General features: G+C 56.5%; 3 protein-coding genes and 1 pseudogene across 7 annotated transcripts in view; 1 reads left to right on the forward strand and 3 right to left on the reverse strand.

Annotated features, from left to right (window-relative positions):
• Positions 1 to 5,102: 5,102 nt before the first annotated feature.
• Positions 5,103 to 5,201, reverse strand: LOC121168955 (annotated as a pseudogene).
• A 3,669-nt stretch (positions 5,202 to 8,870) lies between these two features.
• Positions 8,871 to 9,912, forward strand: LOC121168301 (bone gamma-carboxyglutamate protein). The gene is made up of 4 exons (XM_040998249.1): positions 8,871 to 9,054; positions 9,290 to 9,328; positions 9,488 to 9,557; positions 9,681 to 9,912. Exons 1-4 carry the CDS (start codon positions 8,928 to 8,930, stop codon positions 9,814 to 9,816), a joined length of 372 nt encoding a protein of 123 aa, XP_040854183.1. The 5' UTR covers positions 8,871 to 8,927; the 3' UTR covers positions 9,817 to 9,912.
• Positions 9,913 to 10,449: 537 nt separating this feature from the next.
• Positions 10,450 to 13,044, reverse strand: PAQR6 (progestin and adipoQ receptor family member 6). 3 transcript variants are annotated; one of them, XM_040998247.1, is made up of 7 exons: positions 13,003 to 13,044; positions 12,485 to 12,612; positions 12,198 to 12,403; positions 11,983 to 12,109; positions 11,543 to 11,639; positions 11,206 to 11,356; positions 10,450 to 10,826 (listed from the first exon to the last, which is right to left on the reverse strand). In XM_040998247.1, exons 1-7 carry the CDS (start codon positions 13,042 to 13,044, stop codon positions 10,540 to 10,542), a joined length of 1,038 nt encoding a protein of 345 aa, XP_040854181.1. In that variant the 3' UTR covers positions 10,450 to 10,539. The 3 variants fall into 3 exon arrangements, with proteins under 3 accessions (XP_040854181.1, XP_040854180.1, XP_040854182.1); XM_040998246.1 differs by having other exon boundaries at positions 12,994 to 13,044; XM_040998248.1 differs by lacking the exons at positions 11,983 to 12,109; positions 12,198 to 12,403 and having other exon boundaries at positions 12,994 to 13,044.
• Positions 13,045 to 14,704: 1,660 nt separating this feature from the next.
• The window catches only part of SMG5 (SMG5 nonsense mediated mRNA decay factor), a 28,346-nt gene continuing 16,491 nt past the window's right edge, over positions 14,705 to 26,559 (reverse strand). The window contains exons 10-22 of one of the 3 annotated variants that reach the window (XM_040998242.1): positions 26,306 to 26,514; positions 25,533 to 25,670; positions 24,805 to 25,413; positions 23,370 to 23,545; positions 22,496 to 22,571; positions 21,335 to 21,510; positions 20,444 to 20,602; positions 18,058 to 18,117; positions 17,608 to 17,767; positions 17,233 to 17,323; positions 16,607 to 16,681; positions 16,175 to 16,313; positions 14,705 to 16,002 (exon numbers count right to left, since the gene is read on the reverse strand). In XM_040998242.1, the coding sequence (XP_040854176.1) occupies positions 15,919 to 16,002; positions 16,175 to 16,313; positions 16,607 to 16,681; positions 17,233 to 17,323; positions 17,608 to 17,767; positions 18,058 to 18,117; positions 20,444 to 20,602; positions 21,335 to 21,510; positions 22,496 to 22,571; positions 23,370 to 23,545; positions 24,805 to 25,413; positions 25,533 to 25,670; positions 26,306 to 26,514 (2,152 nt within the window). In that variant the 3' untranslated portion in view covers positions 14,705 to 15,918. The remainder of the gene's footprint in view (positions 16,003 to 16,174; positions 16,314 to 16,606; positions 16,682 to 17,232; positions 17,324 to 17,607; positions 17,768 to 18,057; positions 18,118 to 20,443; positions 20,603 to 21,334; positions 21,511 to 22,495; positions 22,572 to 23,369; positions 23,546 to 24,804; positions 25,414 to 25,532; positions 25,671 to 26,305; positions 26,515 to 26,559) is intronic. The other 2 variants (XM_040998244.1, XM_040998243.1) reach the window with 2 other exon arrangements.

Genomic DNA, 26,559 nt, shown 5'->3' on the forward strand with positions numbered 1-26,559 from the left:
GCTTGGCCATCATGTGCAGGGGTCAGTGGAGCCCCTGTTGCCCCTTATCCCAGAAACCAACTCCCCGAGTTTCCTGAGATCAGGATTGGCTGCCAAAGAAAGGGGTATCGCTGTCCAACCCACTCAGCCCTCCACCTCTCAAGCTGTTTTTGAGAAGGTGTTCATGGTGGGTGCTGCCTGGCTGGGGGTGCACAGAACAAGGCAGGGCCCCAGGGAGCAGCTGGCGTGAAGTCTCTGGCTTCTCCCTGCTTGGGACCAGACGCAAGGCGGAGTGGGGAGCAAAGTTTCTCCCCTGGGATAAGCTCACACAGACCTAACCTGCACTTGTTTGGTCCGTGTGCGGGCACTGGGAATGAAGGAAGGCCCCTACTGGCAGCCACCTGCCCAGAGACTCGCTCACTGACCCTCTGGCAACCCTCCAAGCATCCAGGAGCCTCCCTCTTGTCCAGCCTGCCCCATCTCTGCCATCCGGGTGTGTCAGGCTGGCAGCCCATCTGGGGCGTGGGTGGTGAGGGAGGATGCAGTACCCCTCCCTCCCCTCCAGGCTGACCTGAGGCAGTGGTGGCTCTCTGTTACGGGATTTGGGGGGCAGGCGGGAAGGGTGAGGGTGTTCTGTATGTAGAGGAGGGGATTTCCTGTCAGTTGTGGGAGGGCTGGGAAGAGGCAGGTTCCCCCCTGCAAGGTCGTTGACAATGGAGAGGCTGCAAGGTCAGGGAGGTTGAAGACTCAGGGACCAGACGTGCACTGCATCCCGCCCCTCCGGGCCCTGCCGTCCCACCTGCTGTGCACCCTAAGACCTCCCTATCCTGCACCCTGCAGGACCACCTTCCCTGGCCTGAAGACGGAAGTGGGACGCCCTCACACTGCCCAACCCCCAGGAAAGGACTTGAGATGTGGAATCCAGCAAGAGACTCTCTAGTGACCATTACTGCAAGATTGGCGTCTGTCTGACAAGCAGGCACACCTGGGTGGACTGTGCTCAGCATTTCATCCCCCAGTGTGCAGGTCCCCTCCCCGTTTCCTCATGGGCTGAGCACAGGGGAGTACAATCTTCCCAGCCAGGGCCCAAGTTTCACTATTTCCACATAAGATTTTCTCTTCCCTTCCCCACTTAAATTGATATTTCTCCACAGGGTAAAAGTACCCAAGGGATGTAGAGCTGATAGGTAAAGTTGGTGCTGGGCCAGGGTTAACCTAACACACTTGTTTATTTAGAGATTTTTCTGGTGAGTGAACTTCTGAGCTAATCACATCAGCAAACTACTTGGTCAGGCTAGCTGCCAGTAAGTTTTCACTATTTCATACTGAAGATGGAGCACTAGATAAGTTTCATAGTTCCCCATCTTTATACCTTTTGATTCCATTTTCATTTTAATTTTCATGTTTTTTGCTTTTCAAATCTTTCTGAAAGTGGTTGACTCTTCATAGGAGAATAAGTCTGGCTTAATTTCTAATAACAGTAAATAATTTTGGGGCCTGGCACAATAGCCTAGTGGTTAAAGTCCTCGCCTTGAATGCGCCAGGATGCCATATGGGCGCCAGTTCTAATCCCAGCAGCTCCACTTCCCATCCAGCTCCCTATTTGTGGCCTGAGAAAGCAGTTGAGGGCGGCCCAAAACCTTGGGGACCCTGCACCCACATGGGAGATCCAGATCCAGAGGAGGCTCCTGGCTCCTGGCTTCAGATTGGCTCAGCTCCAACCACTGTGGTCACTTGGGGAGTGAGTCAGTGGATGGCAGATCTTTCTCTGTCTCTCCTCCTGTCTGTCTTTCTAATAAAAATAAATTTTTAAAAAGTGCAACATTGCACAACCAGCATAACAGACACTTCTCCTTCTCTGCTAGTTTTTGGTTTTTCCAAGCCATTTGACTGGTGGAATCCGATCGATTAGCTAGCCCTCGGAGGGTATCACTGGTGCAACTGATAAAATCTTTGTGGGTTTTAGTAAATGTAATGAATCCTGCCAACACTTTTATTAATACTGGACTACCAGAAAAAGCAGGCTGCCTCAAATCCTGCAGCGCTCCGGTTTCAAGCTTGGAATTCATCAGAGAATCCTCCTGGGACTCTTGCTGAATCGATACATTATTTGGGTCAGAGGAGCCCCTTAGCTATTCCCTTTCTCATGAATCATTAGTTCGTTTTTGTTTTTTTTTTTTAAGATTTATTTAATTTAATTGGAAAGGCAGATATACAGAGAGGAGGAGAGTCACTCCCAAGTGACCACAACGGCCAATTCTGCACCGATCCAAAGCCAGGAGCCAGGAACTTCTTCCTGGGTCTCCTATGCGGGTGCAGGGTCCCAAGGCTTTGGGCCGTCCTCGACTGCTTTCCCAGGCCAAAAGCAGGGAGCTGGAATGGGAAATGGGACTGCCAGGATTAGAAGCAGTGGCCCACATGGGATCACAGAGCGCCCAAAGGTGAGGACCTTAGCTGCTGCACTATTGCACAGGTCCCTCATTATTAGTTACTTTTGTGAAATCCCAGGGTGAAGAGAATAGCCCAGGGCTCATCACAAAGGCTCAGTTGGCTAATCCTCCCCCCTTGCAAATGTTGGGATGACATATGGGCACTGGTTTGTGTCCCGGCTACTCCACTTCCCATCCAGCTCCCTGCTGGTGGCCTGGGAAAGCAGAAGAGGACAGCCTTGGGACCCTGTACCCACGTGGGAGACCGGGAAGGAGGAAGCTCCTGGCTCCTGGCTTCGGATTGGCTCAGCTCTAGCCATTGTGGCCAGTTGGGGAATGAACCAGCACACGGATCTTTGTCTCTGTCTCTCCTTCGCTGTGAAATTGCCTTTCCAATTAAAAACAATTTTTTTTAATGAGTTTGACTTACAATGATCATCCCTCAAACGTCTAGACACCCACCCTGGTATTCAGTGGTGCACCAAACCTCATAACAAGCAGCCAAGGCTTCTAGCAGTGATGGCTGAACTCAGGACACAGATGCCAATCTTCTTGGGACAGTTGTCTTATCCCCAAGTGCCCAAGGACAGACCCCGACACACCTTCCATGATGCGTGCGGTGTTTGGGGTCTTGGGATCATGGCTCATTAGTCTAAGTGGACATTGTGGCCCCAGCCAAGATGAACTATCCCTCTGTCCCTGGGCTCCCTACCTCCCAGCACCCCAGCTGCCTAAGCAGAAGCCAACCAGGTTCTTCCATCAGGGATGGATTTTGCTTCTTCAGGCTCCGTGGAAGGGTTGTCCTCGTGCCCGGCACACCCACCACTAGCCCCTTGTTTTATGCCCAGAGTTTCCTGTCCATGGTGTCCCTCTGCCAGAGTGCCATGCGTTCTCCCCTTCTCAGTGGTTGCGCAGGCTCAGTGGTCAGGAGCACGTGGTGGGGGCCTCCATCAGCACCATGTCTCCAGGTGATGAGCAGCAAGTTTGAAGTCTCAGCAAAGAGTCCATTTAACTTAAGGCATGATAGAGTAGAGGACCTAGGCAGGAGACAGTCTCATGGGAACTGGCCTTTGGTTTTCGTGGGTGAAAGGACCACAGACCTCCCCAAGTAAGGGAGCCCATGTCACAACTCTCAAGGAGACAACCCCATGTCCCTTCTTGGAGCCACTCTGACCCTAATGACTAGTATTGGAAGGCAGTTGGTCCAAGCTGGTTTAATGTCCAAGATTAATTTAGAAATTTGCTCTTTTTAAAAAAGATTTAATTATCTTCATTGGAAAGTCAGATATAGAGAGAAGGAGACAGAAAGATCCTTCGTCTGTTGGTTCACTCCCCAAATGGCCACAATGGCCAGAGCTGAGCTGATCAGGAGCTAGGAGCTTCACCTGGATTACCCATGCGGGTGCAAGGTCCCAAGGCCATCCTCTACTACTTTCTCAGACCACTAACAGGAGGCTGGAAATGAAATGGAACAGCCAGGACGTGAACCTGCGTCCACAAGGGATCCTGGCACAGGCAAAGTGAGGACTATAGCCACTAGTCTACCATGCCAGGCCCAGAAATTTGCTTTCTAAGAGTGTGATTCACAGGCTGGACTGTAACACCCATTGGTTCCAGTGGAAGACAGGACTGGAAACAGAACCGACCCAGCAATTGCAACCATCCAGCTGATTGGGGCGGTGGACTGTGCCAGGGCCTGTACTTGCTAGTACACACAAGAATCTGGTCTGGGAACACCTCAGACAAAATTTCTTTGGGGATCTCCCCAATCGAACTGCCGGACTCAGAACCCTAACCATGAAGAGAAGTGCAGGTTCCATGGTCTGCCACGGAGTGCAAATGCCAGAGCTGAGCCTACTCAGAGGCTCAGACAGAGCAGTGGACAGCACAATCAGGTGCACACAGAGGATATGTCAGTCCATTGGAACCTGCAGAGGATACCTGGCACCACACCAGAGGACAGAACAAATCAATCAACTACCCCAGCCATATGTTGGCAGTGAAAAACTGGGCAAACGGAGACTCTAAAGTGGACTATGTCAATCAGTGGATTCTGCAGCGACCTCATTGTGGTTGGAATGGCGAGATTGGCAGCAATTCAGAACTGTTGAACTATCAAAACCACTTGAGCAAGACCCTGGGAGCATGCCTCACATCAGAGACCTGGGATGGGTGGGAGGCTGGGTGGAGCTTCTCCCTTTATCTCCCAATTTACCCCAGATACAGAAAAAAAGAGAATGTGGAAATAATGGTTTTACCCACTTTCCTGTAGCCCTTGGACTTTGGGCCCTAATTAACCATGTAAAGATTGTCAAAACTAAAGAAATTTAAAACAGAAAAAAAGAGTGATTCATCCTTTCTACCTATCCTGAAGGGGAGGATGTCAGGTAGTGCGATAGTCCCTGTTGGCATGCAAGCTTGTGGGGGCTGGCTGGCATAGTGGTTCAACAGGCTAATACCAACATCCCATGTGGGCACTGGCTCCAGCCCTGGCTGCTGTCCTCCCTAGCCAGCTCCCTGCTTGTGGCCTGGGGAAGCGTCAACGGATGGCTCAGATCCTTGGGCCTGCATCCATGTGGGAGACCCGGAGGATGCTCCTTGATCCTTGCTTTCGATCAGCTCAGCTCAAGCCATTCTGGCCATTTAAGCTGAATCAACAGACAAATTTCTGTCTTTCCTTCTCTCATTTTCAATAAAAATAAATTATTTTTTGCGTGTCATCCTTGCGCAGGGGCCATGCTAATCTTCTCTGTATCGTTGCAATTTTAGTATATGTGCTGCCGAAGCGAGCACTAAATTATTTTTTAAATCGAAGCTTGTCATCACCTCCTTCAGTACTACTGATGTGAAATGACTGTGGTTGTCTGAATCAACCTGCTGCCAGGCCGAGTCGGGGGCAGTTTGCTCTAGTACTTTTTTTTTTAAGATATATCTATTTTTGGGCCCGGCGCGGTGGCGCAAGTGGTTAAGTCCTCGCCTTGCACGCCCGGGATCCCATATGGGCGCCGGTTCTAATCCTGGTGGTCCCACTTCCCATCCAGCTCCCTGCCTGTGGCCTGGGAAAGCAGTCGAGGACAGCCCAAAGCTTTGGGACCCTGCACCCGCGTGGGAGACCCGGAAGAGGCTCCTGGCTTCGGATCGGCATAGTATCGGCCGTTGCGGCTCACTTGGGGAGTGAATCATCGGACGGAAGATCTTCCTGTCTGTCTCTCCTCCTCTCTGTATATCCGCCTTTCCAATAAAAAATAATAAAAATAAATCTTTAAAAAAATATATATATATATTTATTTTTATTGGAAAGTCAGATATACAACGAGGAGGAGACACAGAGAGAAAGATCTTCTGTCCGATGATTTGCTCCCCAAGTGATCGCAATGACTGGAGCCAGGAACTTGCTTCCTGGTCTCCCATGTGGGTGCAGGGTCCCAAGGCTTTGGGCCATCCTCAACCGCTTTCCCAGGCCACAAGCAGGGAGCTGGATGGGAAGTGGAGCTGCTGGGATTAGAACCGGTGCCCAAATGGGATCCTGGCACATTCAAGGTGAGGACATTAGCTGCTAGGCCATGTGCTGGGCCCTCTAGTGCTGTTTTGATTATGTTTCTGGTGGTGGTGGCACCTGTGAGAGAACGTCTCCCCAGCCACCGTTCCCAGCAGGCAGCTCAGCCCTGCCACCTCGGGCACCTGGGTGGTTGGCCCGCAGGCCCCAAGCTGGCCATAGCCCAGGAGGTGTTCCTCTCCCGATTTTCCACTTTTCTCCGTTTCCCCTCCGTCATGTGACAGGGCGTCCCCTCCAGCAGACATGGGGTTCGGAGTGTTGTATCACACACCGCATGCAGACCCCAATGCAGACGCGAGTTCCCTCATCCTGCACTTGAATTCCGTTTCTCTCCAGGAAATTCTGTGGTTCCTCCCTCTCCACTTTAGGACACTGGAGCCTGATTGTTACTTTGGGCTTGTTTAGGATTAGGTTACATGGTTTACTCCCCCCAGGGCGGCCTGGTTAGAGGCCTGCTCGGTGTCCTCGGATTTCAACATTGGACATGAACAGATTTCAGACACCTCTGCTGATCGAGAGACTCAAAACGGGTCTGCCTAGTTGCCCACATACTGCTTCCTTTCCCCTGCTGTTTTTATTTTAAAGAGTTATTTTATTTTTGTTGGAAAGTCAGATATACAGAGAGAAGGAGAGACAGAGAACAAGATCTTCTGTCCAATGATTCATTCCTCAAGACATCACAATGGCTAGAGCTGAGCCAGGAGCCTCCTCCAGGTCTCCCACACGGGTGCAGGGTCCCAAAGCTTTGGACTGTCCTCGACTGCTTTCCCAGGCCACAGGCAGGGAGCTGGATGGGAAGTGGGACCACCAGGATTAGAACCGGCGCCCATACAGGAATCTGTTGCGTTCAAGGCAAGGACTTTAGCCACTATGCTATCGTGCTGGGCCTATTCTTTTTTTTTTTTTTTTTTTAATGTCAAGCCTACTTGTAGTTATAAGTAAAACTTTATGGGACCTTGTCCTATAGGGTCTTCAAGATTCAGTTCTTCTCCTTCGGTCTCTAAATCTGTTTTTTTGTTTGTTTGTTTTATTTTGCTTTTAAGAAAACAAACAACAACAACTACAAACCCAAACGGAACATTGGTTGGGGGCTGGACAGGGGCCGGAATGGTCCTTCCTTCTAATAGGGAGCAGTCTTTTTCTTCCTTTTAAGATGAGATTTTGTCATTTACACAGAGGATTAACACTTGGCATGCCCAACTCTCATCTGAGCCAAGTTTGGGCCAAAAGACCAAGGGCTTACGAATTGGGTCTTTAGGCCAATGAAACAATACTTCATCTTTTTTTTTTTTCCTTGTGTTTGTCGTTTGTCCGAGGGCTGTCCGCTGCAGGACTCCAGTATGCTCCCCCATGGACTGCTGAGGATGGGGTTGGGGGCAGGCAGGCAGGGATGTCTTAGAAAACCTCCTCAGTTCCCTGTCCTCAATCCCTTAGACGTGGAAGCTTTGTTCCCCATTTCTGGCTGGTGCACCACCCCCATACAGGTGCTGTTGCATCCTGGTTCCTGTGTCTTAGGGTCTGACGCACTCAGCCCCCCACACGGGAGTCCTGCACACCCCAGCGTGCACTTTGTCTCCAGCAGCTTCCCCCGTGACCTCCTGATTGGGACTCTGCACTCCGCTCTTATCTAGAACATGTCTCAGTCATGCACACTCCAACTTCTGCAAATGCCCAGTCTCACAGGCAACACTCAGAATCCAAATTTCCTACCTTGGCTTGTGCCCAAGTAGTTGCCGGAGTACGTGTGCAGGTGTGTGTGTCCCCACCACTGTCTTCCAGCCTTGGGTTTTTCTATGGCTTGCACAGGGAAGAGGGGCACCTGAGCAGGACTGACCACCCAGATTCAGGTGGGATGCATCATCCACGTCTACCGAACCCTCACTCCACATGTGCATGGAGTTCCCAGATGACTTCCCCAAATTGTGGGAAGCACTTGCAGCTGCCTAAACCCCAGGAATAGACGTGGGACACGAAGTACAGCAAAAGCAAGACTTTACTGACACCTTGCTATATGGACGTCTGTCTGTTGAGCGGGCACACTTGTATCCACGGCAGTCATTTCATTCCCCAGCGCGCAGATCCCTTCCCCATTTTCCCATTGGCTGAGTGCTATGGGATGTATAATCTTAACATCTAGCATTTAGTGTCAGTATTTCCATATAAGGTTATTTTCTCTTCCTCTTCCCCACTGAAATTTTTGCATCTCCACAGTGAAAGAAGCACAAGGAACTGATAGAGCTGATTGGACCAAGCTGCTGGGCCAGGGCTACACCTTGCTGGTAGTTACCATGTCAGAAAGCTGATTGGGGCAGGCTGGCTGTTAGGAATTTTTCATCTTTTTTTACACTGAAAACAGACCAGTGAATCTTTCCCAGGTCAACAGGCTATCCTGATTGGCTATGGCTACCCACCTCCACCCCTTCCCCTATCTGCCCGTACAGCCTGAGCAGAAGCAAGCTGCCCCACACCAGGCTCCTTGGCTGGACAAGCGCCTTGCCCTCCCTGGGGTTTGGCTCTTGCCCAGAGGGCAGACAGTGCAAATCACAGGCTCCAAGATTGCTGGAGCCTGGCTCTGTGCAAACCTATTTTAAGACTTCAGAGCCTTCTCCCCCTTCCTCTCTAGGATCTCCCTGCAATCCAGCCTATGTTTAAACTGGGGTTGGGGGGTCTCAGACTAGGCGCAAGCCCATCCCACTCTCCCCTGGGCTGAGGGTCCAGTCAGCATTGCAAGCCCGGCCACCTCCACTGGTCCGCCCTCCCCACCACACCCGGGACTCCTCCCAAGCAACCACAGCTCCCAACCACAACACCCTTTGGGCCACAGAGCCAGGGTAGATGACCCTCAAATAGCCCTGGCACACTTGTCAATGACCCACCCACACCACTGTCAGGCCCTGTCATCTCCTCCCCTTGATACTCTCCTCCATCCCCCTGCCTGCAGGGCATGGCTCCCGGAGTTATAAATGCTGCTGGAGGCTGAGAGGGGAAGACCGGCTGAATCCCAAGCAGCAGCCCCAGCAAACACCATGAGGGCCCTCACACTCCTCCCTTTGCTGGCCCTGGCCGCTCTCTGCCTTACTGGCCAGGCGGGTAAGCATTACCACTTCTCCCCCAAGCCGCACCCTAGAACGGGCTGCCTGGGAGGGGACCCTGCGACCCTGCCTCTACTCCCTCTTTCTGCCTACAATCCTTTCTACAGCTTGACCACCCTGCTCCTGCTTGGCTTAATCTGCTTGCCCTCAGCCCTGATCTGGTGGAGGCGAGGCAGGGTCGGAGGACCTGCAGGCTGAGCAGGGGTGACCAGACTGGCTCCCTTCCTTTGCAGAAGCGAAGCCCAGTGCAGCACAGTCTGGCAGAAGCACAGGTACAAACCTGGGGTGCTAAGGGGTCCCCCTCGGCAACCATCCCCTATCACCTCACCCCCAACTCCAGTCCCTTCCTGTCTGGTGGTCAGCATACTCCCCACGTCGGCCTCCTGTATACTCACAGCTACTTGATCCCTACCCCCTCTGGCCCCCCACAGCCTTCATGTCCAAGCAGGAGGGCAGCGAGGTGGTGAAGAGAGCCCAGCGCCAAGTGAATGACGGGCCAGGGTGAGCGCAGGCAGCATGGGGAGGCACGACCGGCAGGAGCAGGCGGGCAGGGTGCAGGGTGGACGGGCTTCGCTGGCGGGGAGTGGTGGGCAGGAGCACTGACACCCCTGGTGACCTTTGCAGAGCCCCAGCTCCTGGTCCGGATCCCCTGGAGCCCACGAGGGAAGTGTGTGAACTCAACCCTAACTGCGACGAGCTGGCCGACCAGGTGGGCCTGCAGGACGCCTACCAGCGCTTCTATGGCACGGTCACAGCCTAGGGCATCTGCTGTCCCTGCCCTCCATCCCCCAGACCCTGCCTCCACCATCCCAGCCTGCCCAACCTGCCAGCCACCACTGCAGAATAAACTCGCAAGGAGGACCTGGACCTGCGTGCATGCAGTCTGTGGGCTGGGGGAGGGCAGGGTGAGGAGGATGGTGTGGAGAGGGTTTTGCTCCAGATCAGATCCAGAAAGCAAGCTGCTCAGAAAGGCCCCTCATGGCTGGCTTCCTTTGCACCTGCTTGGTTCAGCTAAAAGGAAGCTGTGAGGGTAGTGGCCTATAGTCCAACCAGGCCTCCCCTTGGGCCCAGCACACCCCTCCAGGAGCCACTACGCACCCCAACAGACCCAGTCCCAAAGGCCCAGCAGCCTGGTGCCCCCTGGCTCACACAGGCAGCAGCCTGCAGCCAGCTAGGTCAGCCAACACGCAGGGTGGGTTAGTTGTGTTAGTTGTCCCCTGAGCTGAGCAGAGACTTCCAGAAGCACCAGAAACGGGGCCACCCTTCCCCTTCCCTGCCTCCACTGGAGCTGGGGCAGCTCCAGCCTGGCCATGCACCGCAAACCTCCTGCAGACCCTCAACACTTTCCCACTGCCATCACGAGACCCCCACTCTATTCCAAGGTTCTCTCTCCTGCCAGCGCCTTCACACTGATGTTCCCCTTGTCTGCCCTCCCTTTGGCCCCTCACGGTTCCCCTTGCCCAGGCGGCCCAGGGACGCAGTCTCACTGGTGCTTAGTCTGAAAACCCCTGCCCAGTGGTGGCAGTGGCGGGCTGCCCTGCAGCAGGGGGCAGGTGGCAGGGGCCCGAAGCACCCAGGCTGTGAAGGCGGTAATGATGAGCAGGTTTCCGGCCACTGCCAGGCCCAGTGTGGCCACCAAGCCAGCCAGGCCCAGCGGCGCTTCCTGCCAGGCCAGCCAGGCTCGGCGCGATCCCATGTCAGCCAGCACGGCCTCCAGCTGGAAGTGGGTGCCCAGCACCGCACAGACATGAAACAGCTGGTGGCTGTGACCTGGCAGGGAAGAATGGGCAAGTGAGACGCACACTCACGCTGAGACTGCCCCTGACCTCTTCCTTTCTTGTGCCCTGGGTCCCGCTACTCCCCTGCCTGTTGGGATAAAGAAACCCAGAAAGTCCCTAGAAGAAATGGATGGATGAGTGAATGTGCACGAAGCTCCCAGTATCTCTTGCCAAGTCAGGCTGGGACCCATCAGGGGGCTGTGGAGGACAGGCTGAAAGGCAGAAAGTCCTAACCCCTACCACCCTCCAATACACCCTCCCATTCCCTGGCTGAGCCTGGGTTCTAGGAAGCCAGATCCCCTATCCCAGCCCCCACTAAACTCCTTTCCCATGCCCCTGCCGGTCAGGCCGGCTGTTCTGTGTGTACTCACCAATGTAGTCGAAGCGCCCGGGGGCCAGCCTTTCTGGCAGGTGGGAGGTGAAGAGAAAGCCAGTGAGCAATGCACAGAGCAGGTGATAGGCATGGCTGGGGCTCAGTGCCTCCTGCCCACAAGTGGGGCCCCTGCTCCAGCACAGCCCCAGCTGCAGTAAAGGACAGAGGAATCAGGACAGGAAATGAGGGACACGTGTCTGGGGTCTGGGTGGAGGGCCATTGCACCGTTGTGCTGGGCCTGGGGACTCGCCGGCAGGGGATTGGCGAGGGGTGCTGAGCACCGGGAGAGGCAGGAGCCTGGGGGCACCCCACACACTGCCACACGGCTTCCCTACCCGGTAGAAGAGCGGCAGGTTGTCGAACAGGAAGGGGTAGGCAAAGGCAGCCGTGCGCAGAACCTTGCTGAGTCGAGGGCTCTCTAACTCTGGGAACCTGTGGGGGAGAGGGGGCAGGTGTGCATCATCACTAGCTTTGGGTAGGGGGTCTGAGAAGAACCTTGGGGTCAAGATGGAGTGTCCGTGCACTTCAGAGGCTCTCCGGGCACAGGTCAGCCTGGGAATGAGCGCACCTGTGAAACTGGGAAGTGACCACCTGCCTCCCAGGTGCTTGGGACAGTTACCGCGCAGGCGCGAAGGCTCTGACTGTCACGCCCTCCATGAATGGCCATGCTGTCACTCACGCAAGTGAAATGTTCAAGAACAGTGAGGGATGTCCCCGCCCATCCTCCCCGCCCCCCGTGCCTTCCCTTCCACCCGCTACTGGCCTGAGAACCCACCGCGAGTAGCAGGAGAGGCCGGTACACAGGAAGGAGTTGAGCGCGGCGGTGGGTACAAAAAGCTGGTGCAGGCGGCTGTGCAGCCAGGAGGCCGGCATGGAGTAGGCGGCATAGGGGAAGGCGGAACCTGCGGTGAAGCGGGGTGTGGGGAATGGGGCGCTGGAGCTGATGACCGAGGGGCGTTGCCTCCTTTCTGCGCTCCGCCGCCGACTCACCCAGGCTGTAGAGGCTGAGCGCGCCGTAGTCCAGGAAGTAGCAGATGTGTCGCGCACGCGCCGACATGGAGCTGAAGGTGTGCGCGCAGCACGACGCAAAAGGGTAGAGGCAGGCGGGCAGCAGGAAGACGAGCAAGGGCCAGTGGTAGGGCTCTGCGCGGAAGCTCGGGCCGCCCACCAGCGCCAGGAGGCGCCACAGGAAGTACCTGCGGGCCAGCAGGTGCTCAGACCAGACAGGCCTGGTCCAGGCCCACCTGGGCACCCATTTCTGGGGCAGCGCTTCTCACCAGGTGGGCAGGAAGTGAGTCCAGATGTTGACTGTCTCATTGGTCAGTTGGAAGGAGCTGAGGACACAGTCCAAGGCCGAGCTGGTGGGGCAGCGGTAGCCAGACATGATGCCATCTTCCCAGAACACCTGGGGTGGCAGTGGAGCAGATGGAGGTGGTCATGTCAGGACCTTTCTGCTGCAGCACTGATCCCTGCGAGCAGGCAGGAAACTGACCAGGTGGCCCAAAACTAAGCCAAATCCTGCCTCTTCTTAGTGTAGGTCCCAGCATGTGTCCTCACCGCAGGAGCCAGAGCCAGGGTGCAGGATGGGACTGGGAGGGTCTAGCGGAAGTGGGGTGGGGGGCACTGTGGCCTCTGACAAGAATCTCAGGAACTGAGTGAGCAGAGGTGCAAGCTGGGAGGGGTGGGGTGGCAAAGAGCTACCTTGCAGGAGGGACTTCCCTAACAGCTCTAAGAACCTCTGCCTCAGTGTCCTGGGCAGTAGGGTGTGGTGGGCAGAGCCCCTCACCCGAGGGACCTGGTGGACTTGAAGAAGTTGGGGTAGCTTGAGGCTGAGCATGCTGCCTTGGCACCTCCACGTTGACCTACAGACAAGAGTGAGGCACAGGGGCATCAGGTGTCAGCTCACGTCTGCAGGCCCCTTTCCCCTCTGGAGGTTGGGGGGTACAGCTGGGCACTCTGCCCCAGGATGGGCTGCTGTGCACACACACGTGTGCCTTCCTCCAGGACCTCGACGGACACAGAGGTAGTAGGTCCAGTCCCTGGGAGCCAGCCCCCAGCCCTGACTCTGTCCTCCCTCATTCCGGAGGTGGGGGGTGGCGGTACTGAGAACCCAGAAAAGTTCTTGGCCCTCAGGGGAAAAACTTAAAGAGAAGCAGAAGTCAGCCAGGGGGGCAAATGAATTAGGGGGATGCCCAACTCTGAGGACTCCATGGATACCCCGGCGAGCATGCAGGGTCCCTACCCCTCCCAAGCACTGTGCCCCTTAATCCCAGACCTATGTGCTGCCGCTGCTGCCGGGTGGCCCAGGCTATGCTACTCCACCCGCCTCTCCAGCACATTCTTTGGCACAGATTAAGGGACCTGGCCGGGCCACCCCAGGAGGAGGGCAAACAGGAGGCTCCCTCTATGCCCCCATGCCAAAGCTTTCCAGCAACTCTGCATGGCCTCACTTCATCCTTCCTGTCTGTCCTCCATGTGCACGTTGCTTCCTCTCCATGTGGGGGTCCTCCTGCCCCTTCCCCGGGGCACACACAAGGAAGCCCCAGTACCAGGATTCTGCACCCACTCCCAGATGCAGGATCAGGAGGTCTCACCAGTGCTGACCCACACTGCCCACCCAGCAACCGGAGGAAAGGGGGAAGGAGGAAGATGCTGGGGTCTCACTCTACCCTTAGCAGTGGGACTGGGAGCACTCCAGGGCGGAGTCGGGCATGTGCAGCTGCCCTGGAGATGGAGGCTACAGCCAACACTGCACCTGTCACCCCAGCAGTCCCAGGTGCACTTCCTTACCCAGAGCGTGCTGGGTGCTCCCGGGCCGGTGGGTCAGCAAGCTCCAGGCCCAGAGCTCCACGGGTGGAGTTCCAGGCTCCCACCAGCCAGGCTGGCAAAGGAAAAGTGGCTGGGCGGGGAGGCGGGCCAGGACTAGGCGGGAGTGGGGAGACAAAGGGAGCCAGAACAATTCTGGCCTTGTTCAGCCTCCAGGGAGCAGCACAGGGTGGCCCAGCCCCATTAGCAGGCAGATCACTCAGCCTCCTGCACACACACAGCCTGTCCCAGTCTGCTCAGACTGGTTCCAAGAGAGTAGAGGCCCAGGCCAGGAAGCAGCTCCAGCAGCATGCAGCCTGTCTCCCACTGGAATGGCATATCCAGCTCAGCCTCGGGCTGGGAAGAGGGACTCCTGTCCCTGGGTTTAGGCTCATTTCTGGCTCCATGTACCCCATGCTTGCTACACCTTATTGAGCTCCTGGCATGGGGTAGGGCTTGGAGCAAACCACCTTTGGCAGATGTCAGTTTAACATTGGCCCTCTGCATGACACCGAAGACCCAGGGACTGTGAAGGGGTTAGCAAGCCAGGTGCAGGCAGTGGGCAGCACCTGCACCCCTGGGGAAACAGTGCCTCAGTCTCCAGTGTGGGCGATTTCAGGAGCATCCACCAACTTCCTGTCCCATCTGTGTGGAAGCCACCGTTTCCCTCCCCCAGAGAACAGGCTGGTACACAGGGCTCAGGTGTCTTTATTAAGTGATGCTTTAGTCTCCATTTCTGCCAGACCTTGGGGAGCGTGACTGAGTCCAACTCAAAGGTTTCCCTCAGATCTGCTGCTGGAGGAAGCAGGCAAGAGGTCAGTGCTCCCCTCAGAACAACTTGGGCAGCTAAGTGAGTGCTGGGGTGGGGCTTGCTGAGGCCAGGGCCCCAGCCCCAGGTGACCCACGCACCCGTGTGCGATGGGTGCAGCTGGATGCAACAGCTGTTCCCCCACAGCTCTGCTCTTGGTGCACCCCTCCACTGCCCTGAGCTCATCATGATCTCTGGCCCCTCAGTCACCTCCACCCTCCCAAAGCCAGTCCCTGGGACTTGGCAACCCTGGCAAGGGGGCACAAAAAGGAGCTGCACCCCAATGCCACCATGCTGAGTTCTGGCTTAGCTTCAGCCCTCCCTGGATGGAACTGGGAGAGGTGACCTCAGCTACACCCTCCCTAGCACTGCTGCCCACTCCACCCTGGCACAGCAGCTGAGAACATAGGGCACAGCACTATGGGGCCTGCACCTGCCCTGGCCATCTGACCCAGGGAAGCAGAGGGTGAGGTGAGGTGACTCCGTGTGTGGCCCCTGCAGCAACTGCAGGAGGTGGGGCACAGCCCTGGCCCTGCTCCCATAGATGGCCCCACAGCTGCTCTGCCCCCTCCCTTCCACCGCCGTGGAAGGAGACGAAACGGAAATGAGTGGTCCTTGAGGAGGGGAGGGGGTCTGCGGAGATCCACCCAGACACCTGGGATCACTCAACTCTTCCCCCAGGTCCTGGAGGGTCCAAACTCCTGCCCGCCCCCAGCGGCCTGCATCTTGGGTAAGCAGGAAGGCCCCTTCTGCTGGGCCTCCCCTCAGACATCCAGGAACCACTCCCATGAAATGCAGTCCCCTACGCCTGCCGCCCGCCCCTGGGGACAGCCAGAGGGCCGGGGCAGGAAGGCTGGCCAGGGGCCCATCGGCTTTTCCTGCACCGAGACTTCCCTCGCTTTCCTGACATCATCGTGGCAACAGGGGCCCCCACCCTCCCAGTGGCTCCTGGGCCCTCCCTGCAGCTGGTGCGTGTGCAGCTGGGCTTCCTTCCCATGCGCGTGCATGTGGTGGGATGACTGCAGGTGGTGGTCCTGGCTGCCAGGGAGGGCAGGAGAGATTTGGAGTCAGCCCCATGGCAGGGCCTGGAGGTCAGTCTCAGCCAATCTCCTTCCACTGCTTGTAGAAGTCTAGAACATTCTTGATGTCCACGCTGGCATGGGCAGCGGCCTGTAAGGCTGCCTGTGGGGGAAGCGGGGAAGGAAAAGATAGCAGAGGGCCTCACCTGCTGAGCTGTGGGGCAAGTCACTGAGGGGCGGGGGCAGGGTGGCAGAGGAATGCTATAGTTGCCAAAGGGCCTGTGGGTGGAGCCGTCTCAGGCACTGTGCCCCGCCCCAACCCATCCCCAACCTACCTGCATGGGGCCCGAGAGTGTGCTGGGGTTGTCCAGTGGAAGGCCTGTGACGATGGTCACCATGCCACTCGGGTCTTCCTCACCTGCCCCCTGGGCCAATGTCAGCTGTTTGCAACTGTCCAGGATCTTATAGAGGGTCCTGATGGGCAGAGGAGGATACACAAGATCCGGCATGAGTCTCAAAAGCTAGGGTCACCAGGGTCAGGGGGCACTAGGGAGCAAGAGGACCCGAGGAGAGCGAGGACAGCTAGGTGGCCGGGGCAGAGGGGTCTGGCAGGTGGCCCGGGAGACATGCTAAGGTGTGCTCCCCGAGACACCATGACGAGATATTCCAAGGCCACAGGGCTGACCCCATCTGCAGTGCTGAGACCTCCCGGCTACCCCAGTGCCCTTGGGTCATGCTGAAATCTCAGGGTGAGGCTGAACTTTTACCAGGCATCTGTGTCCTGCCTTTTCAGCTTATGGCGCTCAAAGCTCTTCCCCACTTCTTTCTGGCAGCGAATGTACCTGCAGAGGAGACAGAGCATGGTGTCAGCAGTGGAGGAGGGCGGGAGGCTGCCTTCCACAATGCAGGCCATTGTGGCTCTGTGAGCCTGCTCTGTGAGCCCAGCTAGGGGTGGGGGAGGGCGGGGTTCTGTCTGGAGCCATCTGGAAGCAGCTTCCTGGCCGCTGGGTCCAGATTGCTTTTCTCCTTGATAGCATCAAGTCCTCGGTTCCTCCCAGGGGAGAGTCCAAGAGGGGTGAAGCAGCGATGCCTTTCAGGTCAGGTTCTCTGGAGACGAGGTTCCAACAAGCGGGTTTTGTGCAGCATCCTGGCCAGCCAGGGATGGGATGGGCAGCTTTGTCCTGCTGCCCACTGTCCAGTCCTTCCCCAGCCGCAAAGGCCAGAGAGAGAAGGAGGTTGACTGTGCTGGGCTGGTCCTTTTCCCGTCAGCAGGCCTTAAGGGAGACCTCGTCTTCCCAATCACTGCAGTGTCCCCTTCCCAGGCGCTGTGAGCAGGTACTGTGGGTGTGGTCCACAGAGCAACAGGGCTCTGGCCAGGCAGGCCCACACTCACCTGTTTCCTTTTTTAAACTCCGCCTCCAGGTAGCGGATGCCATCCCGGGCCCCTGGGTGTTCCTTCTTCAGCAAATCCAGGCCATCGATCACTGGGAGCGGGGAGAGGGAAGGGGGCAGTGAAGGATCATTGTGACTTGGGGCGCCCCGCCACCCCTCTGACAGCCAAGTCCCTGGCATGTCACCATGTGCTTTTAATTTCCTTCTCTTGTATTCCTCCCACTTGTCAGGTGAGGCAGGGTTCAATGAGGACTGCTACACCCATTTCACTGCCAACATTACTGGGCTTCAATAGGAGGCAGGACCTTATCAAGGTGACCACGTATACACAGGGCTCCCACCCAGGCCCTCTGGCTCCTGCACCCCACAGGCTGACCTGTCCTTGGGATGATGATGATGAAGCGGCCACTGGCAGCCAGCTGACGGATGACAAGGAGGTGGTGGCAGAGGGCCTGAGTGTCAGGGATGAGGTAGGGCGACATGGCTGACTGGGCCCTGGGCTGCTGCAGGCTGCCCTCCAGCTGAGAGACCTCGAGCTGGAAAAAAGAGGGTGGAGTTAGGATGGCCACATGAGAGTGGTACCCGAGGTGACGCTTGCACAGCCCCTCCTGTCACTGAGCAGGCGCTGAGGGAAGCAGACAGCAAGAAGGGAACAAAAAGAGGAGGAGGTAGAAGTGAGGGAGGGAGGGGCCATTTGACTTAGCTAAGAGTGAGTGACAGGGCGCCTCTCTCAGAGACACTGGGGCCAGGGACGCAGTGGCACTGAGTGGCCAAGAGCTGCCAGTGGGGCTTAGGTGAGAACCAGAGCAAAGGCCCACCAGCCTACCTGCAGCCGTAGCTGAGCCATGTCTCTCATCAGCCTGTTCCGCCGAGCTTCCTCCTGGGCCTATGAGGGAGAGAAGTGGGTAGGAGAGGGGCAGGTTCCCTTCTCCAGAGATGGAAAGCCCCAGTTGGCTCCAAGTCTCCCTGTCCCATCAGCTGTTCCTTCTCAGCAACAGGCAAACCTGCACCCCTCCCTGTGTGCTGTGCAACCCCAGACCCACAGCGCCTCCCCTGGCCACCGTGCTCTGCCTCCTGCCTGCTCCCTGTCCCCTGCAGCTGCTGCTGACCATTGTTGCCTGCTGGGCCTTCTGCAGTGCTGCAACAATGGCTCCCCTCCACCTATGGGCTGGTTCAAATTCCATAATCTCCACAAGAGGAGGCTGAGGGTTTATGTTTATTCATCTTCATTTTTGTGAAGGGTGCCAGAGAGGACAGGGACTTTATCCTGATAAGGGACACAGGGAGCAGTTAACAAAAATCTGACATGTGCAGCTGAAAGAGCTTTACTCTAATTGTGGTTCCAACCACAGCAGAAGCCTGCAAGAGGGAACTTTTTTTTAAGACTTATTACTTTTATTGGAAATTCAGATATACAAAGAGGATGAGGGAGAAAGGAAGATCCTTCCACAATGGCTGGAGTTGAGCCAATCTGAAGCCAGGAGCCAAGAGCCTCTTCCAGGTCTCCCACGTGGGTGATTCCTCACTTTGGACTGGCCCAGCTTTGGCTGTTGAGGCTATCTGGTGATCTCTGTATCTCCCTCTCTCTAATTCTGCCTTTCAAATAGTAAATAAATTTTTATAAAGTAGGATGTTGGGATGCACCTTGGAAGTGAGAACAGATGTTGGTGGAAAAGCAATGAAACAGGAATGAAGTCCATACCTGATGTGCCGGTCTTAGCTTCTTTGACCATTATAACTAGGCAAGATGGTGTCCCTCCCCCCACGGTGTCCCACACAACAAAGAGCTGCCCTGTTCAAAATGGCAGTGGTCCTGCAGAGCAGAAACTATGTGGGGGAAAGGAAAGGTTACTTCCTCCAGAGTCCAATGGGCAGAAGTAAGAGGCGCAGATAAACCTCCCTTCCTCAAGCTGCTGAGGTCCTGCCTGTGGAAGGCTAATGCTGCATCAGCGAGACCCTATGTTCCAGAGAGGGGCTGGAGTGCTGGCTAGAACCCCCAGAGCGTTAGCACAGGTGGGAGCGCTGCCCTGATGTCAGCAGCCCATCCAGGCGGGGACCTACGTGTTCCTCCCCTACTCAGGCCAGCTCCTGGTGCCCAGCAGGCCTGCAGAGAAGCCCTCAGAAGGGCACCACAGCAGGCCACTCCAGCAAGCCTGTCTGATCCACGGTATCTATGCCATGTGACAGGTATACCCCTCTTCCCCACCTTCCACCACCCCAGGAGTCTTCAGGAGCCTTGGCCTAGAGGAAATGCCTGTGAAAACTGGAACATTTTTTTGAAGCTGTGTAATTTCCCCATAATTATTTTTGTGACCTCCTGTGCAACAGCCATAAAAGCCTTAATACAAAAGACTTTTTTTAAAAAAAAAACAAACTCTGCTTGTTTTGGGGACAGTAAGGAAGGGAGTTTCTGGGGAGCCGGCCCCTTCCTGACCAAGCAGAATCAATGTCTGTAGGAGCGGGGTTGGGGGAGTGGGCCTTGGGTGTGTTGCTGCTGGCCTGGGGCGGGGCTGGGCTCAGGCTGGAATCAACAGAGACTTGCTGAGACAGAAACAGCCTGTACTTGCCATGCCAGATGCTGACACCGTGGCACACTGGTGCCAGTGAGCACAGGGAAGATGCACCCAAGGCTGTGAGGCAGGGCAGGGGAACCAGGCTACTGCTCACAGAGAACAAACTAGAGTAGTCTCTCAGCAAGCAATGATCTGCGGGATGAGTCACTGAACAGGCAACAGGCGACACTGACCATGTCTTATCCTGACGGGTCCCCGTGGGACAGGGCCAGGTCTCATACAGAAGGGATTCTGCATGGTACCCCAAACTAGAGCCTTCCACCCTCTTCCGCACCTCGGCATTTGGCCTTCTTTATGGGAAGAGATGGAGTGAGCTTGTGCTGAGAAGCCACACTGCATGTGTTGTTGTGCAAGGTCCTGCCAAATGCGCCGTAAGTCTACCAACCCATACCTGGAACATTGAGTCTATCCCCATGTGATCGTTCAGAACAGCACAGGGGTGACAGAGCTTGCCCTCAACCCCAAGCCATCTGGGCACAAGTCTTGAGCCCTGCTGCTTCTGCTCAAGGCATCTCTCACCCACTGTTCCAGCAGGCCCATTCCCGGGCTCCATTGCCCCAGCCTCCCCACCTGGCATTGATTATCTCAGGCAGCCCAGGGGGCACCCAGCTGACCAAAGGGAGGCGAAAGCCTACTCACCATGCGAATCTGGGCCTGCGCCTGCTGGAGCAAACTCTCCTGCTCAGACTGGGCAATGCTGACGAAGATGCCCACCTCAGGGTTGAACTGCAGGATGCTGTCTTGCAGGCGGGCAACGAAGTGCCCAAAGCTGCGGATGCAGCAGATGCGCACCACTGCCTGTGGGAGACAGCAGGCGGCCTGGCTCAGCAGGGACCCCTGCGCCCACCCTGCCTCCTGCCTTCCCTGCTGGCCCAGCTACCTGGGCAACAGGGCTTTGTGGAAAGGCTGTGGTCTGAGGGGAGCAGGAAGGCTCAAAGCCTCCTACTGGGCATTTGACTTGGGCTGTGAGGAGAAAGGGCCCTGGGCTGAAGGAGGCCTGGGCGTGGAGGCCCTCTCTTCCCCGGTGGGAACTCGTGGCACAGGAGCACATCAACACTTTCCAATGTAGCCTTTCTATCAGTAAAACCCTTCTTCCCCTCAAGTAAAGATGGCTTCTAGACCCCAATCTACAAGAGACTGCAGCCCTGCTGGTCTAACTGGAAGTAGGACGGCCAAAGGGAGGGCACTGGACGGCTGGCTGGCTTCTCTCTGCTGCTCCCGGAGGGCCTGTGGGCCAGCAGCTCCCAGGGTTGCCACATGCAGGACTGAGCGGGAACCCCATCCCTCCCAATTCTGACTAATGTGCAGACAAGAGAAGGCCGGGCCCAGTTAGAGAAGGAGTTGATGAAGATTCCAAACTCCTGAGCGCTGACCGGCTTTGTTCCGCACAGAAGATAAAGAGGGAGAAGCGGCTGTTCTGTGTCAAGGGAAGGGAAGAAGCAATGCGCCTTCATGTGTAGGAGGGGACTGCTGCCCACGCCCATCTCCCCGCTCCCAGCCAGCACTGTGCATGACCCATAGGTTCCTCACCTCCTCCAAAACACTGAGCAGGGGCCGATCTGTGTCAAAATTAAAGCGTCGATGAGCAGCCCGCAGCGGAGGCAGGTTACGGAGTGCCATGTCCTCTGGGAGCAGCAGGCTAGAGAGGGGGTCAGGCAGCTCGCAAGCTTCCAGAAGTTCCTGGACCTCGGGACACAGGCCCAAGCCTGGGCAGAAAGAGAACACATCAGTTGACCTGGTCCGTGAGAGCTCCTGGTGAAAGGGTCACAGCTCCTCCCTCTGGGAGTTCCCAGGTTGATGAGACAGATCATACTCCTGGTACAGAAAGTGGGAGAGAGACTGTTTTCTGTTTTTCTTTAACGTTGATTCAAGAGGCAGAAAGTGAAAGGGGGAAGATGGACTGAGTGCTCCCACTGCCAGAAGCAGCCAGGACTGAGCTGCAGTACACCAGGAAACAGGAGCTCAATCTGAGACCCCATGTCAGGGAGCAAGGACTGGATGACCTGAGCCAGCACCTGCTGCCTCTCAGAGTCTACACCAACTCAAAGCTAGACATGGGAGCTGAAGGCAGGCCCTCCACTATGGCATGCGGGCATCTCACCCACTGGGGGAAGTGCCTGTCTCAGAAGTTGCAAGAGGATTGAGGAAGGGGGCGGACAGACACCCTAGAGCCTGCCAGGCACAGCTCTGGGAAGGAGAGCGAGCAGAGCAACGAGGTAACAGAGTAGGGAGGGCTCTGGCCAGGAAGGCTCCCTGGCAGAAGGGGAAGTCACATTAGGATGGGGGATCAGGGCTCTAGACGACCACGTGTCACTTTCTGGGTCTCAGAAGGCAGGAGCAGGTGGAGTGTTCCACAGCAGGTGGCAGGAGGGCAGGAAGCAGCCAAGGCAAGTGAGCACAGCAGTGCCTGGGTCTGGCTCCCAGACTCCTGGCCCTACACTCCGGCCCACGCCACTGCCTCACCTTCCCTGGGGAACACATGCCCTGGCAGAGCAGGCCACCTGTCCACAGAGGGGCAGTGTTAGAGTGGAAACCCAAGAGGCCAGGAGCACACAAAGGCTGCTGTGTGCTAGAGGCTGGGCAGTGAATCCCATTAACCTCCTTACCCTACAGAATGGGTTACCAGGAGGGGAAGGGGCCCGGTGGAGCCAGCAAGAGGGGAAGGCAGGGCAGTGCCAGGGACCCACTCACCAGACTCCCGGAGTTCACCAACAGCTGGCAGCAGGTTCAGCAGCACAGACAGGCGGTTCCAGAGACTCTGGGAGCTCTGAGAAAGGGGGAAGGGGGAAAGGGACCTGAGGTCAGGGCTGGAATGGACAACAGCAGGGACACCAGCTGTGGGGGCCCCAGGTGACATTCAGAGGCCCGCAAGTTAATGAAAGTTAATGAAAGAGGTTAAGAAGTTAATGAAAGAGGTCAAGGAGTTCGCTGGGCAAGCGGGGGCCAGGACCTGTGAGGACTGCTAAGTGTCATGGAACCTAGTTCCAATTCTCAATTCACTGCTGCTAGGGGGAGCTACTGGGAGCATCTCTGAGGCCCCCATGGGCCCACACTGGACCTCTCGGACTGTGATCCAGCACCTGCATCTCTGCCACCTCTCCTCCATGACTAACAACTGAGTAACTGCCACCACATACACCCAAGGGCATGCCCGGTCCTGAGCCATGCTCTCCTCTAGGGAAGGAGGTCATTGGCCATGGCAGGGCCAGGTGCTGCTGGGAGAAAACAGATCAGTCAAAACCTCCAGGAACCAGAGAAGGAAGACAAGGTGGCCACAGCCATGCCCAGCCTTCATGGCAGCCAGCCCCACGCTCTCACCCCCTACCTGACTTCCCTGAGGCTGTCCCTGCCTCCCCTTCCCTGGACCCTCTATTTGGTAGCACTGATACCCTCCAAGGCTTTATACCCACAGGTAGGAAAAACACAAGCAGCACTCGCTGCCCCAGCCAGAGGCTCTTTGATGGTCTCACCTTCCCCTGAAAAAAGCATGAAGAGCCTGGCAGAAGCAGGTGCTGGAGTCAGTGATGCCCTCCCCCAACACCCTGAGACCTGCCCAGGGCCACACCTGAGCACACACAATGATGAGGTCGGGGTTGGTCCGCAGCCAGTCCAGGAAGACCTTGACAGCGGGAAGGAGGCCTTCGGCCATGAGCACCTGCAGTTTCTCCTGGACGCTGCGCTCATTCCGGCAGGAGCGCCCGCTGGATTCACTCCCCTCGGACTCGGAACCTTCCTCCAAGGCTGGGGAAGAGGAAAGAAGAAAACTGGGACTCATAAGCAGCAAGCACTGGGCCAAAGCCTTGGCCGCCTGCAGGGAGCGTGCCCCACCATGCCTGGCTCTGTGGAGGGAATTCAGACGGGAGAGGTGGAGGACTCCCTGGCAGACCCTGCTGACTTTGCCAAGTCCACTCCCAGGCTGCTCCCCACCTAGAGCCTGCTGTCTTTCCGACAGAATTCCTTCAGACTCTGGCTAACCTGTGGCGCTAGTCTACAGGCTTGTCCCTTCCCCAGTTGGGAAGGACCTGCTGTGTGCTGCAAGACAGGCAGCCAGCCAGGCAGGCAAGAGAGAGGGAAAAGCAAGAGACAGAGTTAGAAGAATGGCTCTCCACTCCCAGCTCTTCCAGTCTGTGAGTTAGAACCCTGGGTAGGTCACGTCCCCTTTGAGTAACAGCTTTCTCATTTCTTCCAGTCGCTCAGCACATCTCCACCTGACCTACAGTGTCAGCACTGGAGAAAGCAACAGGCACGAACAGACTTATCTTGTGCCCTCAAGGGGCAGCAAGTCTAGCTAGGGAGACAGTCAACAAACCACCCACATGAAGAGACCAGGCAGGGGCTGTCCAGGAACAGCCAGCCACTGGAAGCAAAGGAATCCAGCCTTGTGACCACCTCAGGCCATGCAACATCAAGTTAAAACCTGGGGACCAGTAAGTTGGGTGACAGGCTTGATGAGAACAAGAGTATGTTGCAGACACAGGGAATACATGAAGCAAAGCTAGGAGGCAGGAGATGGCATTGAGAACTGGAGCGATGACTCGTCAACCACAAGACTATCCCGGCAAGTCAGATAAGACAACACCCTTGCACTGCTCAGCCTGTGCTGGTGGAGCAGGCTCAGCCAATGCCACTGCACCAATGATCCATGCCCAGGTCTCCAATGCCCAGGAAAGGAACCTCATCCACCTCCCCCTGCCCTGTGGGGGCCAGTTTTTCTAGCTTGCAGAAGCCCTAGAGGGCACAGGGATTGGCATTAAGAGAATATTATGGCAGCAGTCATGTGGGGATGGAAGTCCCAACCTCACAGGGTGGTGTGGAGTGGGAAAGAGTAGGACCAAGAAACAAGTGGGAAGCTGAGAATGAGGAAGTGAGCAACAAGGGACCTGCTGGGGAGGCAGCAGTGGGAAACCCCTGGGTTCCCCAATAGGCACAGGGCCACAGTAAGGGTGGAGTTGTGAAGCCACTCCCAGCCTCCAACAAGGGTGCTGCAGAGAGGCCGGTACCTGGCTCCACAGCCTTCTCCACATCACCGTTGACGCAAGGCCCACGGCTTGCCAAGGTGTGAGCTTCAGTGCTGGGCTGCAGCAGCAGGTTGCTGAAGGTGGGAGCAAGGCGGAAGCTACGCTTGGTCTGGAACATCTGTGTGGACATGGCTTGTAGATTGCTGGCAAGGCTGGCCTCGTTGGGGCCCAGTGGCCCATTGAGGGTCTCTGGAGCCTCTGACCTGGCCCGAGAGGGCTCCAGGGACGGGGACCGCATCCCCTCCTCGTCCTCCATGTCTTCCAGGTCTGATCGGGACTCCTGGCTATTCATCTCCGAATCTGTCTCGGCATCAAAGGCTGTGCCCCCACCTTCAAGACTCTTATCTGAGCCACTGTCAGAACCCTCGCTGGCACGGGCCGAGTCATGACTTGAATCTGACTCGAAACCCTCACTCAGGTCACTGTCATCCCCCGCTTTGGGCGGGTGGTGGTGGCGGCGGCGGCGGCGGAGGCAGGAGAGTCGGGAGAACTTGCGGCTCTTTCTGCCCTCATCCACTTGGGGGACTGAGGGAGGGGGCTCAGGATCTAGCTCCTCCTCTTTCTCGAGGGCTTCCTTTGATTCTGGCTCATCTGTGAAGAGAAGGTTGGGTGGGCAGAGAAAGCCTGAAGCCTGAGAGCTGAACCATACCCTCTACCCTCACCTCCCCAGGCCAACTTGCCCACAGTTAGCGTCTCTCCCACTCCCTCACCTGGGCTGTCGTTCTGGAAAGCTGGAACGGGGTTCTCGCCCTCCTCGAGCTCCGCCTGCAGTCGGATGTTAACATGATTGACGAGGTGGGAGAATAGGGCCAAGGTGAAGGCAATGGCTGCGCTGTACTGCTTAGACCCTGCAGCCGGGAAAGCCAGGCGTTAGGGTCAAGGGCTCTTACAAGGAACAGGTACCATGGTCTGACCCATGTGACTTGCTCTCAAGTCTTCCAAGGAGCCAATTATCCCTCAGACCTTCTGCTAAGGTCATAAAGTTCACAGCCTCTGGGTCAGGTGACATACCACTTCCCTCAGGCTGCCTCATACAATCATATGCTCTGCTTCTACCTCTCCCTGCCTGGCTTGCAGGCTCCTATCCAAACCCCAAGCATAGTTCCAGCCAGTCTTTGCCCCTTCTTCCCTTCCTTTCCATCTTGTTCAACACACCTCCTACCAGAAACCACCTAAGTATGCCCAACAGCAAAGTCTGAGTCTTGTCTGGATCGCCAGCTCAGAGCCCTGACCCTTGTCCGAGGGGGGAGTGGGTACGGTTAAGGAGGAAGGGGAGGGAGCATGCTGTTGCCTTTGCTTATTCACCAGGAGCTCCTTTACAGTGGGGCCCTTGGCCCTCCTCCTGCAGCCAAGAAGTGACACAGGTCATGCCAAGGCAGAGGCTGCCTGGGGAGGCTACGAATACAGAACCACAGAATGGGTTTGCAGGGGAAAGGATCCCAGGAACCAGTGAGGGTGAGAAGCTGGACCTGGGCAAGGCTACCTGCTCTCTTCAAGCTGTGTACACCCATCAGGCAGATGATGATCATCTGAAAGATGAGCAGGTCTGGCAGGAAGGCATAGCCACTCTCATATTCCTCCTCGTCCTCACTGGCCAGGCTGAGGTTGGGTGAGGAGGGCAGGTAGAAGAGACAGAGGTTGAAGTCCTCCAGGACCGACTGGCAGAGCGAGGTCAGCTCTGAGTCCATGGAGCTGTGGAAGGGCAGGAGGAACCACAAGGTCAATGGGGGAGGCAAA

This window comes from Ochotona curzoniae, unplaced genomic scaffold (genome assembly GCF_017591425.1).
Source record: "Ochotona curzoniae isolate NIBS_2020 unplaced genomic scaffold, NIBS_Ocur_1.0 scaffold_1037, whole genome shotgun sequence".
NCBI lineage: Eukaryota > Metazoa > Chordata > Mammalia > Lagomorpha > Ochotonidae > Ochotona > Ochotona curzoniae.